Source organism: Rhipicephalus microplus, chromosome X (genome assembly GCF_043290135.1).
Source record: "Rhipicephalus microplus isolate Deutch F79 chromosome X, USDA_Rmic, whole genome shotgun sequence".
Lineage (NCBI taxonomy): Eukaryota > Metazoa > Arthropoda > Arachnida > Ixodida > Ixodidae > Rhipicephalus > Rhipicephalus microplus.
In genome coordinates this window covers 245,634,688-245,660,074 of record NC_134710.1, presented here as the reverse complement: position 1 = coordinate 245,660,074, position 25,387 = coordinate 245,634,688, and the positions used below count along the sequence as shown (strand labels likewise).

The following is a 25,387-nucleotide window of genomic DNA, read 5'->3' as shown; positions in this document are numbered from 1 at the left end:
GATTATGCCTGTGTTAATTATGAAAAGGCAGAAAAAAAGAAAAGAAAAAGATCTACAAAAAGCCACAAAAAGCTAGAGCAAAAAAAAAAGAGCATGTATGATATTTCAAATCAATGATGTTAATCACATTTTCAACATTTGGAGGCTGTGAGCTTCAGAAGGAAGTGGTGGCAAAAATAGATGAAAATATACCATAGTTTGCTTCAGGCACGTGTAAAAAGTCATTCTATGATGCAAAAGACCTGGACCTATGAATAAGACACTTGCAGCTGTCAATGATAAGCGTAAGAAGTTTACTAAATACAGTAGACTCTCAGTAAACAGAAATCTGTTAAACGAAACTACTGCTTAATCGAAACTACTGCCTTTGCAATGCTTAGAGCTTGTATTCTGCACCCATGTTCACCTCTCAGTAAATGGAACTCCTGTTAAATGAAAGATATTTTCCCGATCCCTTCAGGTTATATTTACCGAGAGCCTACTGTATACACAAACTTGAGCATTTCCCTTTTTTTCCCCTTTAACCTTTAAGCACATTCGCTCACTTCCAGTGCGATCAAGAGAGTGCTCAGGTCACTACTGTGTACCTTAGCACACTATAAAACATGGCATTAGTATGCAGCGACACCCATGCCATAGTGTGCATATCAGTGGCTTCACATACAACGATATGCATTGACGAGTTTTGCTGTAGCGATCCAGTACAAAATGAGTGAGTGACTGAGGCATGAAGTGTTTGAAAAACCACAGGTGTAATCCACACAAGATCCGCAGCATTGGAACTTGGTGCTGCACACATCGCACGGTTTGAGGTGACTTATGACATTCAAAACAACAATTAAATCCCTCAATAAGAAGCACTAGTATGACAGACAAGAAGGTATGAGAGACACTCTTTTATACAAGACAAGAACTGCTGCCCGGAGCATGCCTCTGAGGGTTTAACTGTAATCAAAACAAACAAAACAGAAAGCCTCAGATGCCACAAAGCAGCGCAGTTCAAGATTACCTCTAATGTGTGTGCAAGTGTCGAGTTCGGCAGACACCAATTGCCTTCCAATACAAAAATGGGGTGGTGGGGTGCAGTACAAAAGCAAGGACAAAAGAACAAAAATAACAAGAAAAAAGAGGCACACACTCGTAACTGAAAGTTTATTGAGAAGGCAAAAGATATATGTATAGCTTGCACCCAAATCTTTTGAGGGATAATGGAACAAAAGTCTCACTTTTTATTTCGATGAAAACACTGTCGCAGTTAAAATTACCCAAACATAGAACCAAAGAATTGAGCTACAATTATTATCAATCTATGATAATGATTGTTGTGGCGATTTCGATGTCGTTTCATAGGTGGTGTTAGAGATACAATCTTTTGAAAGCGGCCTTGTTTTGACTTCGGCGTTCAGAATTTTCTTTCCCTTTATGCCCTTCGCTCCCAAGTTTCTTCATAGAAGCATTCTTCATACAATTCATACACTTACATTGGTGACCGGACTAATCCAGTATGCAATGCCACGAATCATTAGTGGCCATTCCATTGGTTCAGAGCTGTACACATGATCCTGCACATTTTCCTGGTTTACCAATAACATTTTGTACTGAAACAAATGAAAAGCAAAAAGAAAAGAAATTACAGAGCATTTTAGTATCCCAAAATTACAAAGTACTGTTATTTTAGAGGGTAATATAGTTGGAAGAAACTTTATTTACACCAAAAGTTAACAGATACCCCAAAGTTAACAGATATTATTGGCCTTTCACACAAAGATCTCAAGCCAAACTTGGATAATTCAAATACAGCATCACAGACAATGTTAGTATACTAAGACACTTGTAAATGCTACTTCTAAAGCTACATGAAAACATTGCACTTATACTTTGGCCTCTCTACAGAAAAAGCTGTTACAATGTGGCAATTTTTCATACAACCCAATGAACCTAATGCTTTCAGAAGGGTTAAAATATACTTGATTCTTATGAATTTCCATTCATGTAAAGCACCATGTCTTCATAAAAATTAAATATCTTGGCATGTACGGACATCTGGGTTATACCTCTTCAAGTTTCTCAGATATTTTGGAACCACGTTTTTTTTTTAAAGATTGCGAAAATTTACTGTTATGCGCAGAGGATTTCCCAAAATACACTTGTTGAAAAAAATTTTTCATGTCATGTGATGCATTAATTTTACTGATCCCTGTGGGACATGGCACTACAAAATACACATTAAAAAAGTACTGACACAAAAATTTTCAACATTCATTTTTTTTCCTATCAAATAAAAAACAATACCCTAAAAAGCCTAGAAAATGTATTGGTAAGCATAAGTGCACTCTGAAAAGTTAATTATATATTTTTAAAAGCAACTTTAGGTTCCTACTGTACCCTAATGTCACGATATGGTACAAGCTTCTCGTCGCATGCTCGCACAAAATATTGTGTTCTTAGGTTGCTCCACTGCATGGCTTCGTTGTCAACACTCAAGCAGCCATTTTGAATGTTTCTCGTGATGCACAAAACAAATGGCCATATTGTATGCTTTGGTACCCAACATCATCACAACTAGCTAAACTGGTGGGTGAAGTCGCTACTTTTGACACTCTGGCCTGATATCGCGCTACTGTCAATGTGAGTAGGCGTGCCTTGTGAACATTAACTTCAATATCAAAATAAAATATCCGCATTTAAGGGAGCTTCACATTTTCTCACGGTAGTTTTTGTATACAAGAGTTTTCTATGAAGAAGTAAACTATTTAGAGAATTGGTGTCAGTACCTCTTGAACATTAAGCACATTAGCTGTGAAGCAAACCAGATGCTTGCCAGTACAGCCTTTGATAACTCGTCCTGATGAATATACAGTAATGCTTATTAGCAATAGGGGGCAGAAACACTTTCCATTATGTGTTGTCAGTTTTCATAAAGGCAAAAAGACGTGTTTACAAAAAGAATAATGCACATTATGTTATTGCTCCCAATACACTTTACTGTTTTAAATGAATGCTCCGAAGCAAACATAATTTAGAGCCAATACACTACACAAATATTTGGGAAAAACTGCAAAAAACATACGAAAGTTCTATTATTCCCCAATTTGCTTTGTATGTGCTCACTTATTCTTGGCAAAAATACAAACTAGCAGCTATAGCCGGTGTATAGACATTTTTTTTCTGTCCATATCACTTTTTACTTCAGTATATTAAACAAATTTTTGAAGTTCACACCTGTAAAACAGTTTGCATAGTTGTTTTTTCGCCCATTTCTCCGCATCACACAACTATTCGTGTGTAGTACTGTATTTCACACAAATCAGCAAACTTTGATGTGCATTACGTTACCATAAAAACTCATGAGCAAAGCTATTTTGTGGAAACACTTCGCACCAGACATTAATAGCCATGATCTTTCAAACAAAATCCTGAGAAGGTTACTAAAACCCCTGCGACAGTTGACATCAGGGGTGTAGCCAGGGAATGGCACACCGGGCCCACGCCTTCCTCGAAATGTTTTTTGTTTTTCGCCCTAGCATAGACAAAGAAAAAAAATTATTTCAAGAAGGTGCCCCCCTTCTCCCCCTCGGCCGAAAAAAATTTCTGGCTACGCGCCTGCTTGACGTGGAATGTTCGCCTGCGTTCTCACCTGAACTTTCGCAAAAATAATGTTAGACTCAAGCCCCCTTTCACTACCAGCTCAGTAAATGCTGAAAGCTTTAGGAATATAATCACACAATCTTGAACAAGCCACAGTACCTGAAGCTCCCACATCTTCTGGAAAAATGTCAAGTGTGTAGGCTGCAGTGGTACAAATTCAGCAGAGACCATGTCACGTTCTCGTTCCTTGTCATCTGAATCTATAATTACATAAAGCAGGAGGATTAGAAATCAACTACTTATGTGACATAATGAACCACAGGACACAAGTTACAGCCCTTATTTAGCAGTACAGTACAGTCACATTAAATGCGAGCTGCACTATGGTACCTGTGGTCAAAGGGGTTACAAGACAGCATAGTGGTGACAATGTATGAAAAATTAAAGGACAAAACAATGTGTAAATTACCCATAATAAAATCCCTCTTTTCTTTTTTTCATATCAATGTCTCTCCCTCTGAATTCTTGGAACCCCTTCGACCATGTGCACTGTCTTTCATCTGACACTTATTGCCAGTGTACAAGCTCACCCAGCTCAATAGATTAGCCCTACTGACATGACATTTGCATGTTGACCACCCTTACAGAATACTGCTTGCAGGATCAAGACCAGTAGGGCAGGATGGGTAGAATACACTCCTCAGGTGTTGCACAATCTGTGCACCACTGGGCACTCGGACGAAGGACACTTTTCTCTTCACTCAACTGGTGAATGTATGGCAGGTGGATTCAAACCATCAACCTCCCATGGCTGAATGTCTGCCAAAAGCACTCCATGACTGCTACACAGAACCGTTAAACTGAGCAAAGCACAGTTAAAGGGCTGGGGAGAAGACAAAAAAACTGACACCTTTTTACAATAATTACAGTAAAGATCAATGCATGAGGCACTTGAAGAGGCCTTTACACCACTCTCTCGCTGATAATTAGGGGTGTGTAAATATTAAAAGTTTGCAATATTTTCCTAATAATGTTTGCTATTCGATTCGCATAGAAATTTTACCATTCGAACTTCCTGAAGACAAATACAGTCAACGTCAAACTAACAGTAGCTCCTTCAAATCTTTGTTTTGCTTCACCCTGTTACACTCTTGTAATAATACAAAACTGCCTTTCAAGCTCTGCTACGGTCAAACTCGCATATACAGTCAACGCTTCATCGAAAATGATGACGCTTTTGAAATTTTTAGCTTCACCTGATCACACTCTCGTATTGTAGCAAAACTGACTTTCATGCACTGCTACAGTCGAATTTCTCAAAAATATACAGTCAACGTCCTATTAAAAATAGCCCCTTCAGATTTTTGATTGATTTATTGATTGATTGATATGTGGGGTTTAACATCTCAAAACCACCTTATTATTATGAGAGACGCCGCGTAATGGAGGGCTCCGGAAATTTCGACCACCTGCGGTTCTTCAACGTGCACCCAAATCTGAGCACACGGGCCTACAACATTTCCGCCTCCATCGGAAATGCAGCCGTCGCAGCCGGGATTCGATCCCGCGACCTGCGGGTCAGCAGCCGAGTACCTTAGCCACTAGAACACCGCAGCGGGGCCCCTTCAGATTTTTTATTATGCTCCACCTCATCACGGCAAAGCTGCCTTTCACGCTCTACTACAACCACAAATGTACTGACTCAAGAAATCAACTGGTTCCAACATGGAGATGATAGATGTAGCAGAGGTGGGGGCTTAATAATGCTATTTTGGACTTGAAATTTGAGCAGGAAGTTCGAAAATCAGACACCGAAGGTTTTTAGTGCACCAAATTTCAGATGTTCTAATATATTGACGTCTACGAGGCATATTTGGAACTCCAAACTTGAAGGGAGCACACCCTTGTCTCCCACATTAGTTGAGCTCCTACAGAAGTTGAAAGAGGAGGAGAGGCTAAATTAACAGCATCTTTGACTTTCATGTGTAAAGTGTTGTCAACAACACATCGGTTGCACTAAATCATATGCATAAATACAGTTCAGCCTTTGCATTGCCCCATTCTGAATAAAAAAAACTTTGAAACACAACCCTGCCAGCGTTCTAACAACCTAGCAAAAAAAAAAAACTTTCATGTTTCTATCTCATAACAATACACTTAGGCACATGTTTCAACTTTTTTCCTCCGGTAATTTCACTTCAAAGCATTAGAAAAATATCTTAGAAATATTAAAAAAACATTCAATTTGATTCGCATTCACATTTCGATATGCCATTTCGCTTCGCACCCAGGATTTCGCATTTTCCCAGATCTACTCATAATCTGTCTTCACAAACAAGCTGTCGAAATTTCAGCACATTTTGTTGAGCAGTTCATTGATAACGATATAAACACCCAAGTGGCCCAAGAATCTGGCAACATGGGCACACTCCTGAGCCGTGACGTAACAAGCTTTTTGGTTGGTAACCATTTGCATTTCAGCCAACGATCTTGTTTCGTGGACCGCTGCACACACAATGAATCTATTAGAGCATGCTTGAGTTCGGCATTGACAACTGAGCCATTTTCAGCGGCTATAACTTAGATAGAAGGCGACCACTCCACTCAAAGCACATCAAATCACAAAGGCCATAGCAAAATGACAGTCGCTGGTGGTAGGCAGGGTTCATAGCCAGCAAATTTCAGGGCTCATTTAGCAACAAAATATTCTTCCACAGTCTATTTTTCAAGCATGTACAGGCATAATAGACACTACTTCTATATTTTGCTGAAAACAGCAATTTGGTGGGTGACCATGTGATGGCCCCTTAAAGAGAAGCTGAAGCACATTAAAAAGAAAAACACCTTGGAGCATGTAGTTTTGATCCCCGTTGAATTCGTTAAAAAGTGATGCAAATTCTTAAAACTAAATGAAAATAGCCTTTTTGGCAAATAAAAAACAAGCAAAGAAAAAAACACAAATATTGTGGCTGCAGAGCTTCTTGAAATGCTGCAAAAATACAGTGAAGTCACCCACGGTAAAATATCGTATTTACTCGCATTAATAGCCACATTTTCTTTCAGGAAATCTGGCTCCAAGTTTGGGGTGGACCTATTACGCGGGGTAAAATTGCCGAAAACTTCATATTTAACTACAGCATATACCGTTGATGACGTATATAACGTCGAGGTCCCAAATATCCGCACTACAGCTCAAACAACCTTCTTCATAGGCTACGCAAGCGCAATAAGTGTTGAGCATGCAGTCTCGCGAGTCTGAGAATCGAGGCATGCGATGCGGTGTGCCTTCAAATTTTCAAAAGTTAACATATCGAAATACCCGCATTGTCAACGAAATGAACACAAAAAAAAAACCTTATGAAAAGAAAGCGCCATCGTGGAAACTCGCCGATAGCGTTTCAGGCCACTTAAATTATGAGCATTTATCATGATTGAAATTTTCTGCACTGAAAGGCACCAATCCTTCGATTAGATATGGGCTTGCACTCCATATCTAAGATATCACAATCGAATCACAAACCATAAAAAGCCCCCCCCTTTTTTTTTCAAGTAGAGCCACTAAAAAGAGTTATGTTGATTCCGTATTAAAAGGCAACTTTTGAACACCCACGACCGCCACTAATAAGCACCAAAAGTGATTAGGCTGAGCCTACGGTTCAGCATGTTGTTGCGGGAACTTTGCACACATGAAGATTGTACATTAAAAAGATTGCACTTAAGCAGTTATTAAGAGCAGCATGCGTGATACGATGTTTAGGTTTACGGCCAGGAAATCAACGGCGACAGAAGTCTGCCAAGCTTGTGAAAGTCCACGTAGTGGCAGCAAAGGTGAAAGCTCGCGTCTGAAAGCCGAAAAGCTTTTAAATTTGCGGATGAGATATTAAACGCGATAACGATGACGCTTTTTCTGACAGGAAACTGAATGCGCACTTAATGAGGACAAGATCGCACGTTCCATGGGGAGCGCATGCAGCCAGGGCCGCGCCAGTGCTCAGGTTACTCCGACACCCAGGCAACCGCTTTAATTGATTGATATGTAGGGTTTAATGTCCCAAAACCACCATATGATTATGAGAGACGCCGTAGTGAAGCGCTCCGGAAATTTCGACCATGTGGGGTTCTTTAAGATGCACCCAAATCTGAGCACACGGGCCTACAGCATTTCCGCCTCCATTGGAAATGCAGCCGCCGCAGCCGGGATTCGGTCCCGCGACCTGCAGCTCAGCAGCAGAGTATCTTGGCCACTAGACCACCGCGGCAGGGCCTGCCAACCGTTTTACTTCCTCACTCGGCGAGGCCGCGAAGCTGGCACAATCTTTTCTTTATCCTTGCATCAGTTAACGTAAGAGGGCATCTAATTGCAACCGTGCAAACACGGTACAGAGATACTGATCATAGCCAAGTTCAGGGTGCGTTTATTATGCGTGGAAATAAAAAAAAACTGATTTCTTGGGATCAAACTGGCGGTGCGTCTATTATGCGAGTGCGCCTATTGTGCGAGTAAATACAGTAATAAAAACCTTTATTGGGCACGTTGGTTAAATTTCGATTAGATTTTAGCACAAAAAAGAACGAGGCACAAGAAGTGAAGACGACTACACGACCACTCACAACCAACTGGTTTTATTGAGAAAAAACGTGAGGCTTATAAAGTCGAGTACACCACAGGTGCGGCTGCGCACACATCACGTCAGAAAGATCACAAAGGCTATCAAACTGTGCCCAATCAACTGCAACTCACTCCCCCGCAAATGTGCTGACGTTTGGCTAACACAATCTGTGTTTTTTTTTTATGTAGAAAGCCTTCAAAAGCTGGCGTGCAACAGTGTCTCTACTACCGCTTGTTACTTTTAGTTCTAGAACAGATGCACACATTCGCACTCTGCGCAGTGCCCCAGAAGATGCACACATTGATCATTTGTGAGCGACAGCTCATGCTTACGTGCTCGATCATTGACACACAGATTCGTTTGTCCAATATAAAACTTTCCATAGCTGAGAGGCAACTCCATACCTGCCAAGTTGAAGAATTCTGAATCCGGGACATTTCTGAAATGGAGGTGGGCGGGAGGATCACACTGATTTATTCCCCCTCTCTTTTTTTGCACCAAAAGAAAAAAAAATATTGTGAAAAAATTGGGGGGTCCATAAACAACGGCGTTGCAGTCTTATAATGGCTTGGAGTGGCTGACCACATGAAAGTCAAGTTTTCCAACAGTAGAAGAAGGTGCGAGTCTCAAAGGGGGTTCGTAAATATTCGTATCTCCCTAAACTTCGCGTAATCAAAACAACTAGAAATATTTACAGGCATCCCATTCCTGCTCCAACTGTGCCAAAGTGCGCCACACGAGATTTGCTGCGCCAACTTGATAAAATTGACGTAAACTGCGCCAAACTGCACCAAACAATCTATATCGGGGGTCTGCAACCTTTGACCCGCGGGCCGCATGCGACTCGCAGGGCAGTTTTATGCGGCTCCCAGAACGACATTAAAGACCTTGAAATCACTAGACACTGTAATTGCAGCAGTATTTAAATAACATTAATTAATGTTTTAATAACCGGAGACAGTGGTTGGGTCTAATGACAGAATTATTTACCTTCCTGTAAACAGGCCGTTGTTGCTTTCGAAAATTGGCCCCAAGCAATGAAATTCAACCTCATTCTACAGCGGGACCACAACCAAAGCTCTGATGAGCGCAACTAGAGAAGAAGGCTAGAAATATGTCCCTGTTCATGACGGTGATTGCAGTGGTGTTATTTCTGCATTGGTTTACTCACGTGCGCCCACGCCATATATATGTACTCTATTCGCAAACGAAAACCGTTTACAAACGAAACTTGGTTGCAGCAAAAAATACTGTATTTACTCGCATGATGAACGCACTTTTTTTCTCGAAAAAACGGAGCAAAGTTATGGGTGCATTTATTATGCAGGGCAGATGTTATGAAAACTTTTTCAGCATGAGCGAAAAATGCTGTAATGCAAAAAAATAAGTTAGGTCGCTCAGCTTTTCGCATACGCATAGACTGTTTGAAAACAGGTTCTTTATTGCACTTTACTCATCTGCAGTAGTTGATAGTGCTACTGTATTTGCACGTAAATAACGCGAACATGATTACAACGCCAGAGGGGTACTATAGGTTTCGACGAAAAAAAAAAAAGTTTATTACGATTATAGCGCAAGGTGGTGCTACTGTAAACAGCAATCAAAGAGTGGTCCCCCGCAGGGTTTTATTTATATTAACAGCCATCGAAAATGCTATAACCACTGGCTTGCCTGATCATTCATCATCGCTGCTAGAGTCTTTGCCACTATCGACAAAAACCGCGCCATTGTCCGTGCTGTCCAGACTGTTCGAGAGGCAGCACTTCAAGAATACCCGTGACATTATTGCCGACAGCAAGGCCTCCCAAGCATTGTGTATACATAATGATGGGCAATGTGGAAGAAAAAACACAGTGACGACCGATCACAAGGCGTAGAAAGGCTACAGTTTTCTGAAATTATTGTTATCCACGGAGTTGCCCCTGAGCCTGCTATGGCGCTAGCAGAGCTAGCGCAGAATGCCATCGCCACAGCATACCATGGTGGCGCGCGCATCGACCGTGCACTGAGTGGCGGTGCTCCGAGACACCAGGCGGGCGTCAGTGCTAGGGTGCCTTCCCACACGTGATCACTGGATGCACAAGTCGCAATAAAATGCGCAATATGTGGCGACAAAACCACAAACTTCCTGGAATGTGCGGTGCATGTTACAGGGACGAAGATTTAAAAGAGAAAAACTGGCTCGAAAAATTTCTGCACTATATTTGTGCCACTTTTTGTCACGAACCTGAGTATAATGCGAGGTGCCTTTTTTACTCGCAAATTTTTGGAAAAAACTCGCATTATATTCGTGCAAATATGGTATCTTTTGCAAGCTGTCTCTGCGCCGCCCCCTGTAGCAAGTAAGGAACATTGCAGCAAGCTACCCCTGAAACACCAAAACAAACCGAGGATAACAAGATTAATGACAAAATACGGCCGCCGTCTCACTTCCACATGAGAAGTTTCTGTACGCGCAAAAAACAAGTGAGGCGAGTATCAAGGGTGCAACCATGTTGTAGAAACCGTCACGATATTTTCTGGGTGACAAGTGATTTTTTCTGGTTTTCCAGGAGCCTGAGACATGAGAGCAACGAATGACCCTTCGCGACAGCAAATCCTGTCGTCATCGCTCAAAAATAGAATGCACGTCGTTGGGCCTTAAAGTTTAGTATTAGCAGGAAGCAATCATCAGTCCACGCGGGCAGATTTGTTACCTTCGCTCGCTGTGATTGATTGATTCGTGGGGTTTAACGTCCCAAAACCACCATATGATTATGAGAGACGCCGTAGTGGAGGGCTCCGGAAATTTCGACCACCTGGTGTTCTTTAACGTGCACCCAAATCTCTCGCTCGATGTGTGCTTATCAGCTTTGATGTCTGTAAACTTACATTCGTGAACCCCTCTGTGACACACAGATAAAAAAGACAGGAAATGTGCCGCGCCCAGATAGAAAGAAAAGCAATACGACATGCGGCAACGGGCAAAGGAGGGGAGGGAGCGAGCCGAGGTAGCCGAGGAGGGTCGACATAATAATTAAAAAAATGGAAGAGATTCAAAGAGTATGTAGGTGCCAGTTGTTGGTAAGCGGGACTGCAGGGGATGAATGTAGGGGGTGCGTTTATTATGCGAGTACGCTCATTACGAGAGTAAATACAGTATTGCACGTAGGAACGAAATCAACATGCAACAAGCACGACATATTGTTTATTTTGTAAAATACAAGGCCGACAGACCGCAAAAGGCCTCAAGTACTGGTTTGATAACCGGATTTTCGCGTTTCAAGGACATCACGCTGCCGCTGAAGTTGGAATCCCATACAACGACGATATCCAGGGAATCCAATCAAGTGCACATGCGTGCACACTTGATTTTATAATAAGAGCACCACTGTCGCGCAGCGGTAGCAAACGTTAACTTATCGTGTTGCATCATATTAAGTAGAATCTCATTATAATGAAGGCAGATACGACGAACTAATGAATACAACGAAGCAATTGTAATTCCCTTTGAAAATCTCATAGACGCCCATGTATTTAAAACCTCATTTTAACGAAGCAAAAATTTTCTCACAATAGATATATAAACCATCCTTTGTCCCCAACGAGCAATTACTGATCATTTTGGTATACGTCATTTCAATACCTTATAGCGTGCGACGGTGTACGTACCAACACGGCTGCGGTTGTTCATAACTCGCATCTTGCGCTCACCGGGAGCCGCCTGCCAACACGCGCGTGGGTGTGTCTCCCTGGCTCCGCTTTCTTCAGGAATTAATGGACTTGCCCGCACAGCAACTCGCACGAGCGTGCGCGTCAGCCAGCCTCCCCTCTCCTGTAGAACTCATTGACCCGCCCGCGCATCTGACCTCCTCCTCCCCTTCAAATCTGCACTGGGACGGCAGAGATTGTAGCTATGTTCCTTGTCATTCGCTGTGGAAGAGCAACACTACCTCTATTAGTTTCACTGCCTGACATGAGATAGACAACAGCAGTGGCAATTGTAAGCACAAAAATATAACAATCAAGCAGAAGTCGGCAATGTTGAAAGTCGTCGAGCCCAGCGTCGAGAAAAAAAAAAGTAGTAAAAGATTTCGGCGACGTTGCCAGTGAAGGTGCCGCGGGCGACCAGGCCCGGACGTCGTGGAACGCTCTCCTGGACGTCGGCATTGTGCCCAACTTTCTGCACATACGTCTGTGCTGATGCTGACGTGGTGACAGTGAAAGAAATGTCAGACGCGGAAATTGTGTGCGCGGTGATGGGGGCGCATGATGACAGTGACGAATGTGTTGACACCCCGGAGCCTAATGTTAGCGAACCCGACGTACCAACACCCGCCCAAGTGCTGAATGCGACAGACTTGTTGCGACGCTTCTTTGGTGCTTACGATGACCACGAGAATGGACTCGAAATAGCTGCTGAAGCTTAAAAAGCAGTCATCCGCGTGAAGAAGAGTCTGTAAAAGTCTATTATAGACTATTTTCTTCTAAGTGATCTTCTAGCTGGTGTGCCACATTTGGTGGAAATAAGGTGCATTGTTCTTTATTATTTTGCTGGTTTTTTGCCTTCCGACGTCCGTTCTTCCCTGCGCGGTGGGCTCCTGTGATATTTGGTAGTGTGTACATTCTCCCTTGCTGGCTAATTGTCGCTAGAAATGGATAATAGCTAGAAATGAAAATGGATAATGGAACTAAAGTTTTGCGGCTCCAAAATGCTCTTAGTTGCAAGATTACCTGCTCCAAAATGCTCTAATAGTAAAACTTTAGTGCTCTAAAATGCTCCTAATCGCAAGATTTACTTGCTCCAAAATGCTTCAAAACTAAAATTTTACTGCTCTGAAGTGCTCTAAAACTAATATTTTACTGCTCCGAAGTGCTCCAAAACTAAAATTTATTGCTCCAAAAATTGCTGTGAATCGAGTCCCTAGTGGGATCGCTGTATTTGTTTCTGCCGAAAGAACTCGCGCATATCTTCCTGCAACAAACGTGAACAGATGGGACAGCGCAGTCAACTGTTGGGAAAGCGAGGGTCGAAGCTTTGCTTGAGGACAACTGAAAAAAAGTATGCAGATCTACAGGAACAAATTCTTTGGACCGGAACACCAAAACACTTTTAGCCTTTATTATGTCTTTATTGCCTTTAAACTACCGCAGCGTTAACCGCGTGCTCTCAGCTAGTAGTGGCTATTGATGATAGTGATGCCCCGACTGCAGCGGTTGCGGAAATTGGCAATTCTGTTTTCAATCCGCCTGCGCTGTCTGCGCACGTGCCTTTAAAAACCAAGTAGTTTTTTTTTGTTGTTATCTATGATTGCATCTGCCATGGTTTTGTGCGCCGCGTTTATGGAAAGTAACGTCGCTTTGACTGGTCGAGTGTTGGGCGCGCAAACACTTTCGGAGTTCTGTCAGTTACATTGCTATATATGATCATGTCAAGAGCGACCGTGGTTTCGTCCACAGCCCTTGTGCCAAACTATAACCACAGTTCTGACAGTGTGTGCTGGCCACGTGCGTCTTTCCGAAGCTTCCAGCATGCTGCTCTCGGCCTTAGATCGGCAGTTTTGGTACTAAAGTTCATACGACCCGCCGAAATGCATGCTGAAACAGTGTTCAAAACATTCGAACTTTGGCATACTGGAGTTTGGGTGAGGAATTTCACGAATTTGTATCTGCCAGTTTTGCATTATTGAGATTATAGTGTATGTTTAGATGAATGCCTCGTAAATTTGTTTACAATAAAATGCGATGGGTTCGCAAAAAAGCCTGGATCAGATTGAGATTTTTGCCAATGTGGCCAGATAACGCTCAGAAATCTCTGGGAGATTTTCCTGACAACCATACAAACGTGAGAACTGGTCAAAATATGGGAGTCTCCCTGAAAATCCGGAAGACTTGGCAGCTATGTAGCTCACACACAACCGCCTCCGCACAATTTCTTTAGGCCAAGAGATCCTTGTGCCAGCTATGCACAAAGCTTCCACAGCTTGATCGGCGCTGATATAATGATAGGCACATTGTGCCTAGCCGCCATTTTCTTGAGGCTGTGTGTCACACTGTTGATGTACGGCACTACCTCAGGCCTTATGGCGTTCTTCTGATTTTCCTTAGTCGTCCCCTTTCTTACCATTTGCTTTCATTTCATCCTCGATATGTTGCATTATTTGCAAGTGCAGCACTGCTGATGTGTGGCTCCCTTGATAAGCTACCGGCTATGGTACGCCAAAATTTAGTCATGGAGGACACATTAGAAAATACGAGAGATGTTTGTTGATGTAGCGCTCGGCTTTTTGTCGTTATTCCAGATTCATACTCCAGCTTCAAAACTTTCCGCTTCACTATACTTACTTGAGTTTTACAGCGAAAGCTGTTATGAGATCACAACTCGGGTCAAGCGCAGTTGTCCGCCGCTGCCGGTGTCCGTAACCATGTCGCGCAAAATTCGCAAAAAAAAGCTAGCACCAAGGATACAGTGGTGCTCGAGCCCGAGTCCGCTGGGTGCCAGCCCAGTATTCTACCACTGAGCTACACTGGTGCTTGTGACTTGTTGGCAAACTTGCCTTAGGCAGGCTTGACGTCGGGAAAGCAATCGTGTTAATACAACTTATAAAGCGTTTTAAAACAGCGAAAGAACAACCAGTCGTCAAACAATGCGAATAGCGCAAGGAGTGGGCCGTCCAATGCTCCAACCAATCACAAAGACTTGTTCTTGTTCGCCTATTAACTGTGGCGCATACCCACTTCACGCATAATTCCTCATTGTCGTCAGCCACTGCATGAACAATTGGCACAAAATTTCTCACAATAGTTTAGCGAATACCACGCTTCTAAGAATGATGAAAAACAGCATAGCAAATGTCGGCTTTTTACCAAAAATTTTTTATTAATAATGCCATAGTGGGTATCAAGCAAGTATGCTTGCTGTAGTTACCCAATGAGTGTTTAGAAAAGGCTCTGAAAGGCCACTCTTCTAGCTTTAGTTATGACTGTGCTGCGCCTTCTGCGCAGGCCTGACGTTTTTTGTTACATAAACAAAGCTCACGCAGTTTGGATCAATGTGTGGTGGGAACATTTCATCGCAGTGCAGCACAGTTCCACTAAAAATTCTGATGATGGCGTAGCTTGGGACATGTCCATAATTTCAGCGCACTCATGCGGGCGGACCAAGACCAACTTTTTTTCTGCATCTTATAAAGATACTACAGCAACCACCCCAGAAAAAATTAAGAAGTAGTCTACAATAATATTGGTCCTCGCTAACCAGAAAGCTTCATTGATTTCTAAAACCTCTTCAGCTTCTCTTTCAACTAAACCTAGATTTTTCTTCGCACTATGCACATGAACATATGCGCTATCGTCATCTGCTATGAAACATTTATCAACTATCACAGTGTTGTTAACTGATATCACTTTGTACCAAAAGTTGCAGTCAAAGGGGCCATGAACCATTAGTCGGGATGGTTAAAAGAAACCCATTTCCAAACTGATAACATTACCCAGACAAATTTTGTAGTCGTGCATGGCATGGAGTGTTTACATGAGAAGTATGGTTGCCACTATCTCAAGCACCCTAGCTTCATACAGGTGTGTGTTCTCACTCTTTCTGAAGCTGCTGGTGGAAGCTTTATTTCATCATTCAACTGATGACTGCTATTTTCTAATAGCCGACATAAATCAAGAGCGGTGTCTGAATCAAATGTAATTCCTGCCACAGTGCACCACCACCTGCCAGCACTGTGCTCTAAAATGATATGCCAGTATACTATATGCACTGTCATTGAAGTTGCATTTTTGCGGCACTACTTACTTTTAGTGTAACGGTGCTCTTCAACATTCCACACTGTATCATCCTGAGAGATGAAACGATCAGTGACAACTTCATGTTGGTGGAATCCCCAGTCAGGAAGTTGCTTTCCACTAAACTGAAAGTAAGAAAGAATGCAAGTAAATTGAAAGGCCAAAAATGATTTGATGCAGGTTGCTCTTCCTATGCACCTTGTAACAGGAGGGCAATATAAAAAATTAAGGCATGGGAGACAACAGTAAGAGAATAGGCATAATAATATAGGAGTGAGGGCACAAAAGCAAGAAAACACACTTGAACCACGTTATAACACTGATGCACACAAAATGAGAGGAATAGTATTTGCTATACAGTCAAACCTCTATTGAAAGAAGTGATGAACAAGCTCGAATTATTTTATTTAATTGGGCAGTTTATTAAATCAGGTAAGAAACTTGTTGATGCTATGAATTTTGGCCCTTTACAGCCTAAAACTTTTACCCAGCTTTTATCCATTCGAGTTTAAGAATGGAGAAATCAAGCTTAGAGTAAAAGAAGTTCTCTAACTTATTCATAGATGATGCACAATTCAACAAGAAAACATGTGTCAATCAACCATAAAAGAACCTGTCGACCAGCGTCCGGCTGCAAGCCGCTGATGGTGATGTAGTGTTGCCAGGAGGGTTGCGACAACGAACCACAAAGGGCTAAAATTGTAATGCAGCTATATATTAGAACCCCGAGTATACAACTTTCAAGGGAACCATGCATGATGCAGGCGTCGTATCATTGAAAAATTAAGATTATAGGCAGTGACACTCATTGTTAAAAAAACGGGTACAGACCGCCCAGGTAAGCTCACGGTAAGACCTTGTGCCTGTAGAAGAAAAGTAGATTGAATTATTCTTGCCAATGGCAGCATTCCATTGTTGAAAGAGCTGCGAGCGAATATTAACTCTAAAAAAATTGAATCCAACACACATCTTTCTAGTGAGAAATCGAGTCCGAAAATTGCGTGCACGTGAAAACGAAACGGAAAAGGCGTTGGCAATAGCCTCCCGTCAGAAGAGTCAGATGTAGTGTCATTGCTATCGCTATCAATGAATTTGCATAGAATGCCTTCGCGCACAACTGAGCTGCGCACGTTGTAATTTGTTGACTTGTGAAGTGCAACTAATGTTGTACCACTGTTATTATGAACGTTGACGTCAAGTGAAAGCAATTTTGCACAATGGAGACAGCTTCGTCTCGCCCTTATGAGTGCACAAGCATGTGACTGCGAGTGCAACAAAGACAGGAGATTAGCTTTATATCGATGAGGAAAAGTTGCCACGAAGTTGCCACGGACATAAAATGTAAAAATATCAGCTTTTCGGCCAGCTGAAGCTACTATTGACTAGGTAACGAACCTGGATACGTACAAGTGCAATCGAGGCGCATGTATAAGTGCATGAACTTCCAGGAGAATAAATTTTAAATTCTAAAAAGATATCCTGTCTCACTCTCTACTTTTTTAATCGTCAACGTAGAGAAAATATTTTGCACTTGTGAATATTTTGTCGACGTTTTATTTGAGTTAATGTGATTTGGGTGGAATCTGAAAGTCGCCGTAAAATGCAGGGTAGGCGTAAAACTGCGTCGTAAAACGAAGGTTTTTAATACATCGTTTCTATGGGAATTTTGTCTGGACCAACCCGATTCATCGTAAAATGCAAGTCATCGTGAAACCAAAGGGTGTATAATTGAAGTTCGACTGTAGTCATAAACTACAGTGGAAACTTTTTTGCCATAAATCCATGCCCGCACCTGTAAAAATCCAAGAGGGCAGGTCGAATATGAGGCCTCCCATTATGCCCAGATATAGCGTCAGCCATCTTCTGGGTATGCAGGTCAGGTAGATGAATATGTGAAGCTATAATAGGCTGTCGATATGCAAAGATTGGGACGACAAATGCAGTGATTGCACAAGCAGACTGCGAAAGGAAGTTGCGAAGAGATGATCAACATCACACATCGCAAAAAAGGATGAAGAAATGCAAATAACCACTGCAGCGTTCTTGTCCGAGAGACAATAAATAACTACTGCCACCCCTAGTCACTGTAAAATTGCTACTCAACTTCGAGTCTATTGTTCCATGCATGGGCGCAGCGTGCAGCCTCACAAAATAAAACTGTAGCTGTGACTAGTATAGCTACATGTGTTATTGCAAGCAGTTTTTAGTCATGTGGACTTTTTTTATTTTAATGCGGGCTTTTTTCATCAACTGAATAACTGAGAATGCAACTACAGGGTGTCTACCAATATGATATTTCTAAATTCCCTGACTTTTCCAGGTTTTGCATTATGATTAAAAGCAAACTCCATGGCCGCCACGTCTGCATGGAAAACTGTGTGCACTATAAACAAACCCTCAAGTGGTAAAAAAACAAAAAAACAGGGACTGGATATATGTAAACATAATTACCAGATGCACAGAGAACGTTCTGAACAGGTGTGGTAAATGTAAAAGAACATGTATATCTGGCCAAAATAAAGCCCCTGAGCCAGGCAGTGAGCAAGTCAGCTGTTTGTGCTCGGAAGAATCAGGAAGCAAATACACAAGTTAAAAGTAACCGCAGATGAAAATTGGAAGGAGCCTACGATAGTCCGACATCGCAGTCAAAGCTGCTAGGAAACGCAGAAGTGGTGCAATCTCGCGGCACCCGTGTACAATGAGGACACTGGAGCCTGGCTCGTTCATCCACTGGAGTATAATCTATTTTACTATAATGGCTGTAGCCCAGGCCTCTTAAAGGGGCCCTGAAACACTTTTTCAAGTAGCCAAGGAATGAATTCACAGGAAGAGATTATTGCCTCACGAATTCAATGCCGCAAGAATTTTAAGAATCCGTCAAGTGCGAGTGGAGTTACAAAGGTTTGTTGCATGCTGCAATTGCATTCTCTCATCCCGATGAAAGCGCTGGAAGCTAAGCAGGGAGGTATGGCAGGGCCACAGAAAAACGTCACGCACGCCTCGGAACTTTGAGCCCTTTTTTTCTTTTTTTCTTTGAATGCGTGGCTTTTTCAGTGTGATCGCGTGCGCACGCGTGGACAAGTAGCAGTCTTCTGCGGCTATCTCTGTAACGAGCGAGCGCGCCATGTTCAAATCAGCCAATGGCTGATAGATGGGCTTGCTATGGGTGATTTTTGGGCATATTCTGTGATTTGTCGAGAGAAAAGAAAGCAATATTTAGCTGAACTTGATAATTTATTGTGAATTCCAGTCTGCGTGCTGCGCTATAATATTTGGCTCGCGTGTTGTCGGGAGCTTCTACTATCGATCGACAGAGTTTTCTGACAATGCTCAAAAAGTGTTGCTTGGCCCCTTTAAAATGTGGACTGGATTGAATTAGATCGACCTGAACTGCAGTATTTACAGACTCAAGAATTCATGATGTGAATTGGATTAGATCTGATTCGATCTGGATTGCTGTATTTACTAATGATTTACGTTGCTGCCTAATTTGCAGACCTCTAAAATATACTTTTCAGCAAAAAAAATTAATAACTACTACTCGCGTATTCTGCCTACCTTGCCTTCACAACGAGTAACGACGTTTCAAGAACAGCCATACGGCAAAAGTTTCTCTCTTTCTTTTTTTTCTTTTTCAGACGAGCACAAACATGTTTGTCGTTTGTCTCTGGGCTCTGATACTTGAAGTGCAACGAAAGCTGTGGACAGCGTTTAAAGTGCTGACATTTGAATATGTGGTTGCAAGAATGAATCTGTCAAGGTGCAAAACAGCTTCCTTCATTCTACAGAAGAATCACAAATGTTGGCACGTTACCTTGATTTAGTACACTGTTGTGTATGTGACGTTAAAAAATAATTGTAGATTTATTTACAAAATTTCACGAAACTGAAATGAAAAATTTAGCTGAAGTTACCCAAGTGCTACCCTTGAATCCCGAACTACCAGCAATAAGCGTGTAGCTGAGGACGTTTGCTGAGGACGTTCCGTAACGCATTTACTCGAGTAAATGCATCACAGAATGGTGGGGGTATCGCGAGAATGTTACATAATTGGGTAAGGTTTGGGAATGTTTAATTGTCATTTCGTCTTTATTATTCGTATTTATTGAATAAAAGAGAAGAGTGGCCCTCAACGAGTGCTGAGACACTGTTGGGTTTTGGGTAGTGCCCCACTACTGGTTGAAGGTACAGTTGCTTCCATCGCATCTACTCGAGTCAAGCAGAGTGTCAAGTCAAGCGAAAGCCAAGTAAAGACATCCTTTACTTAATTTACGAATGCCCGATCCAGTGCCTACATATATGGGGTGGTCAGTGAACTGCTGTGCAGAGGGAGCAGTCGGTTTTCACTAGCAGACGCTGCATACGTCGGCCTTGGGAAGCGAGAGAGTGGGAGAGCGACAGTTGGAATGAGACGCGAGAGTTGTAGATACCATTGCCGACGCCGGATTTGCGAGTAGGTTTGACAATAAAATGCTCCGCATTTAAAAGAAGCTTGGATCATGCCTGCACCTGGACCTGGAATTTAGATACAGACGACTGTACATGCGCTGAATAGGAGTGATGAGAACTTCTGACAATGTACTCTCGCTGCTTACGTCAAGTATTTAGGTGCATTTTGTATGCTATGCCTTTCTTATGGCTTTTATTGTGAACGAGGCTCCCTCTCATATCAGGTACTGAAACGTCAGTAAACTATGGGTCGGTGTATCCTTTTGCGTTTACACTCAGAAGCAAGAGTTATCCACTGTATTTTTTTTTCACACATCTTCTAGAAGCTCATTGTTGTAGCAGCTGAGAGAGAGAGAATTTTTACACTTTGATCAATGATAATGCTTATTCTTGTGATGGTCGAACAGAACTGCTGTCAGTTTACATGATCTGGCCAGGTTTTTTGAAAATTCTCTGACTTTTCCAGAAGGGTCCAAATTCCCTAATTTTTCTAGGTTTTGCAGGTTGGTGGACACCATGAACTACACTCAAACCTTGATAGAATGAACCCAGGTATAACAAACTATCGGTTACAATGAAGAAAAAGAAAAGAGTCTATCAATAGTTATAGTGTAGGGAATATATCTTTATAACAAGTTTTTGAATATAATGAACTTATTTTCATGCAAGATGCCACTTTGTTATAATGAGGCCCGAGTGTAGTAGTATGTTGTTTAATTAAAGTGTGTTCTTAAATGTCATTTGACCATACTTGCATGTGCATCATTGACATCTCGATAATTAGATGAGTATAGTACTTGCTGAATTACAGTCGAGTGATTTCTGGGCTCATCCCCAGCCCCGTCAAGTTCCCCATAGAGTCAATGTATTAAAAAGTTCGAAATTCTGGACGCTTACAGCCTTTGCCATCCCATTTTCCGGATTTGTTATCGTTAGCCGCGGAATACAAGTTGCCACCAACACCGCCATTTTTGTTGTTCTTGCCTCGAACCAAACTTGGCATTGCAGGTGTCGCCCAGTGTGGCCAGGCAGCACCGTGCCTGCCACACAACAGCTACCGTACTTTCGAAACTGCAATCGCCGCAATCTAGCGCACGACAACCAATTGCTAGCCATAGCCCAGTCAAACCACAAACCTCACTGTGTTCCTTCACGTGTTATTCTGTCAGCTCTGCGGTAGATAGTGTGCTTTAGTGCGTTATCTTCAGTAACTACGTTTCCCAAGCGTCCGATCCACTGAGTTTTCAGCTATTTGACGCTGCCTTTTCATCAAGCGAATTCACAAATAATAGCGATGGCACCAACTGCTCTTTCGCTTTCATCCGCGTCTTCAGAGCGCACAAATCCACCTCTCTCATCGGCTTACAATGAAAAAGAAAGCCGCCATCATCAAACAAGAACAAAGTGGCCACTCGCAGGCAGAGGGTGGGGAGGGAGTTCAGAATTTCTAAGCAAACTGTTTCCGACTTCATGAAGAACAAGGCGAAGATCTTGGAACTGGCTGCCAAATTGACCAAGACTGCAAAGAAGAGTGCGAGTCAGGGTGTTTACCCGAAGCTCGAGGAAGCACTTCTTGTGTGGCTCAATGCCATGATCACCCAGAAAATCCTGGTGTCGGGTGACATCCTAAAGCAGAAGGAAGAGGTTTTTGCGCATCGGATGGACGTGAAGAATTTCATGTTCAGAGATGGATGGCCTCGCAATTTTAAGAGCCGCAATGAATTGGAATTCAAGAGGATGTGCAGAAAAAGCGGCGCCGTGGACGATTCCGTACTAACTGAATATCGGAATGGAAGGCTGCGGTCCTTGCTTCAGTAGTTTCTACTAGACGGTATTTTCAACTGCGACGAAACCGGACTGTTTTACAAGGTGCTGCCAGAGAAAATACTTGAATTTCCTGGTGACCCTGCCACGGCGGCAAGCATAGTGAGGAGCGGCTAACTGTCCTCATTGGCAACAACATATTATGTAGCGAGAAGCTTCCGTTACTTCTGATAGGGAAGTAGAAGCATCAAGGGGGCAGTGACTCTGCCTGTTCTCTACGAACACAACAAGAAGGCATGGTTGATGCAGTTACTATTTGAAATGTACGTGCGCAAGCTGGACAGAAGGTTCAAGCAGCAACATCGAAAAGTGCTGGTGTTTGTGGATAACTGCACTGCGCATGGCCATATCAAGGACCTAAAGGCCGTACAGATTGAATTTATGCCGCCAAACACCACAGTACACCTGCAGATGGACAAAGGCGTGATTCACAACTTGAAGCATCTTTATAAATCATGCATGCTCAGCCGCATGTTGCTATGTTCCGACAGCTGGAAAAGCTACGCAGTTGACCTCAGGTCTGCCGTTCACATGCTTGCAGACTCGTGGAAGGCGGTTATGCAAGAGACTCTTCAAAACTGTTTTTGCCATACAGACTTCACATTCAATGCCGAGACGGCCCGTCTCACCCGGAGAAGACTGCATGTGTGACAAACTACTGTGCGTAAACGTTGCCTTCGATGATCTGCGCGCTTCCGCCACTTCAATTCCGGTTGTTCCAACCGGAATAACTTTTGAGAGCTTCGCCAAAGCTGACAGAGACCTCGAGCTGTGTGCGGAATTGACAAATGACGAAATAATTCGTCAGGTTACGGAAGATTCTGATGACTTTGCCACCAAGTTCGAAGAGGCAACGCCTACACAGCCAACGAGTTCGGAGTTGACGCGAGCACTGATGGCAATGTCATCGGTGTACAGTGGCAGCATAAGCTTGACCGAAATTGAGGAAGACATGATCGCAGCCAAGCGAAATGCTGTGCAGAAGAATATCAGTGACTTTATTGGGCCAAAGTGTTGACCAATGCGGTAGTGCCGGCCACATTAGTTTTTTTTTAAAAACAAACTGCTCTTTTCAGAGCCACCCAAACGATGCAATTGCTGGATTAAAATGAGAATCTTGTACTCCTGACGTTACCTTCTCTGTCAGTGAAAAATACATGTAAAAAAATCACACCATATCTACGGAGTGAATCATGAGTGGGGCGTCCGTCCGTCCATCCGTCTGTGTGTCCGTACGTCCGTGCGCCCGATCACATTAAAAAAATGGAGACAGCTCGTGGGAAACACAGACGACACGCGAGACAAGGAAGGCGAGTGCAAGTGTCTTCAACACGCCTGCCGCTCTGCTTCGTCCATGCGTGACCAACGATCCACCATGTAAGGCGACTATCCAGGAGACTGAGAGAGGCACTCGTTCTCCACGTACCCAGGCACAGCCCTCGCAGCAGCCAATCGGAGAGTAGCGGTACAACGCCATCTAAAATACCCTCACTCAACTGCAGTTTGTATGTGCTTCTATGAGACAGCGCCATCTATTATACTGTTTGGGAGATATTGCCTTCTTTTCTTTCTCGTCTCATCTGCTCTCGGTTACATGTGGTGCATAAGGTTAGTCTAAGAGGAGCTTCGCGCCTAAAAAATGCAATTTTGCGTGCATTTGTTTTTTTTGGACTCCCAGATTTTCCGGACGTTTTTGCGGTCCCATTAGGGTTCCGGAAATCGGTTGTAGACTTTACAAAAACAACTATGACTAATTATTTCACTTTTCTTCACTTTGATATCTTAAATACCCTGGCTAGGGGGTATTACAAAACGGGTGGATTAACAAATGTGGGTTACAGAGAGTTATTTTCAGTAAAAACAATATGCACTGAAGTTGTCCATAAAAGTTGATGAGCACATGATGGCTGCAATGTCATGGAGGCCATTCCAGTCTAATATAACACCATTGCCAAAAAAAAAAAAAAAAAACTGTAGTTGCCACTCCAGTCTACAAGGAACACTATGTACAAGGTATGCTATGCCTATGGCCAATCCTAATTTAAATCTTGCAGTGCAATAGTTGGGTAACCCTGTATATTCAAACACACCTACTATTAAATGGAAATAAATAAAGAGAACAATAATTTGCCCACTGCACAACAGTCAATACCTCAACAGAAGTGAAATTTCCAAGGTAGTTTATTTTAGAAACATGGTTTTCAGCCCCTCTTACCCACTGAAGCGGCATTATAGTTCTGGCAGTCTACTGCAGACTTTAAAATCGTGGCGGCTACATTTTCAATGGAGACAAAAATTCTAGAGGCCCGTGTGCTTAGGTTAGGTGCACGTTTAAGAAGCCCAGGCAGCCGAAATTTCTTAAGCTCTCCACTATGGCATCTCTCATAATCGCATCATGGTTGTGGGACATAAAACCCCACCAATAATTTTCATTTCAGCTCACCTTCAATGCTTGGGATGTGTTCACATGAATCAGTCGCACATGTGAATGTATTGTGTGCCAGATGTCCCCTTCCGTGTCTCTGTTCACAATGTCCTGGAATGTCAAGCAGAACCCTGTTAAGAACAATGCTATAAAAAGACTTGACACAAAACCTAAGCATTAAATGTCTGCTCACCACTTTCCACAAGTTTTGTGATGGAAAAGATATATTGTAATTAATATAGCATGAAACTTCTTGATGCTGAGGTGACATTGGAGAAGCGACGTCATGACTGAAAAGGAAAACCACCATTGAGGATGAAATCACAAAAAGCAGAATGTTAGATGACCTTGTGCTTTTTAAGAAGGGTTTGGAAAGTTCATTTTCTAGCATTGTGGCAGTAAAGTTGGGTCTGGTATGAAAGGGAATCTCCTCAGACATCATTCCTTAACGATAAGTTCCTAAATGTGACTTCTATAGCTGGAGTTATCATCAAATAAATGAAACCAATGCTACAGCCACATGCGCTTCAAATCCCTTTTGTAGCTGCTACTGTACTGTGCTACATATAACTGCACTAAATTTTGGTATTAGCATTGCACTGAGATAGACTGGTGCAATATAAAATATTTACCATTTCTGGTATTCCAGACGTGCACAGTTGAGCCTTTTTATATGAGGTGTCTCTAATAATCAGAGTACCCTGTATAAATTATTTTA

At 42.5% G+C, this 25,387-nt stretch overlaps 1 protein-coding gene across 2 annotated transcripts in view; it reads right to left on the bottom strand.

Annotated features, from left to right (window-relative positions):
- Positions 1–25,387, bottom strand: part of rt (Protein O-mannosyltransferase rt) — a 157,951-nt gene that overhangs the window by 40,129 nt on the left and 92,435 nt on the right. For both annotated transcript variants that reach the window (XM_037414190.2, XM_075878896.1), the window contains exons 12-16: positions 24,863–24,959; positions 24,688–24,780; positions 15,982–16,096; positions 3,748–3,848; positions 1,482–1,598 (exon numbers count right to left, since the gene is read on the bottom strand). In XM_037414190.2, the coding sequence (XP_037270087.2) occupies positions 1,482–1,598; positions 3,748–3,848; positions 15,982–16,096; positions 24,688–24,780; positions 24,863–24,959 (523 nt within the window). The remainder of the gene's footprint in view (positions 1–1,481; positions 1,599–3,747; positions 3,849–15,981; positions 16,097–24,687; positions 24,781–24,862; positions 24,960–25,387) is intronic.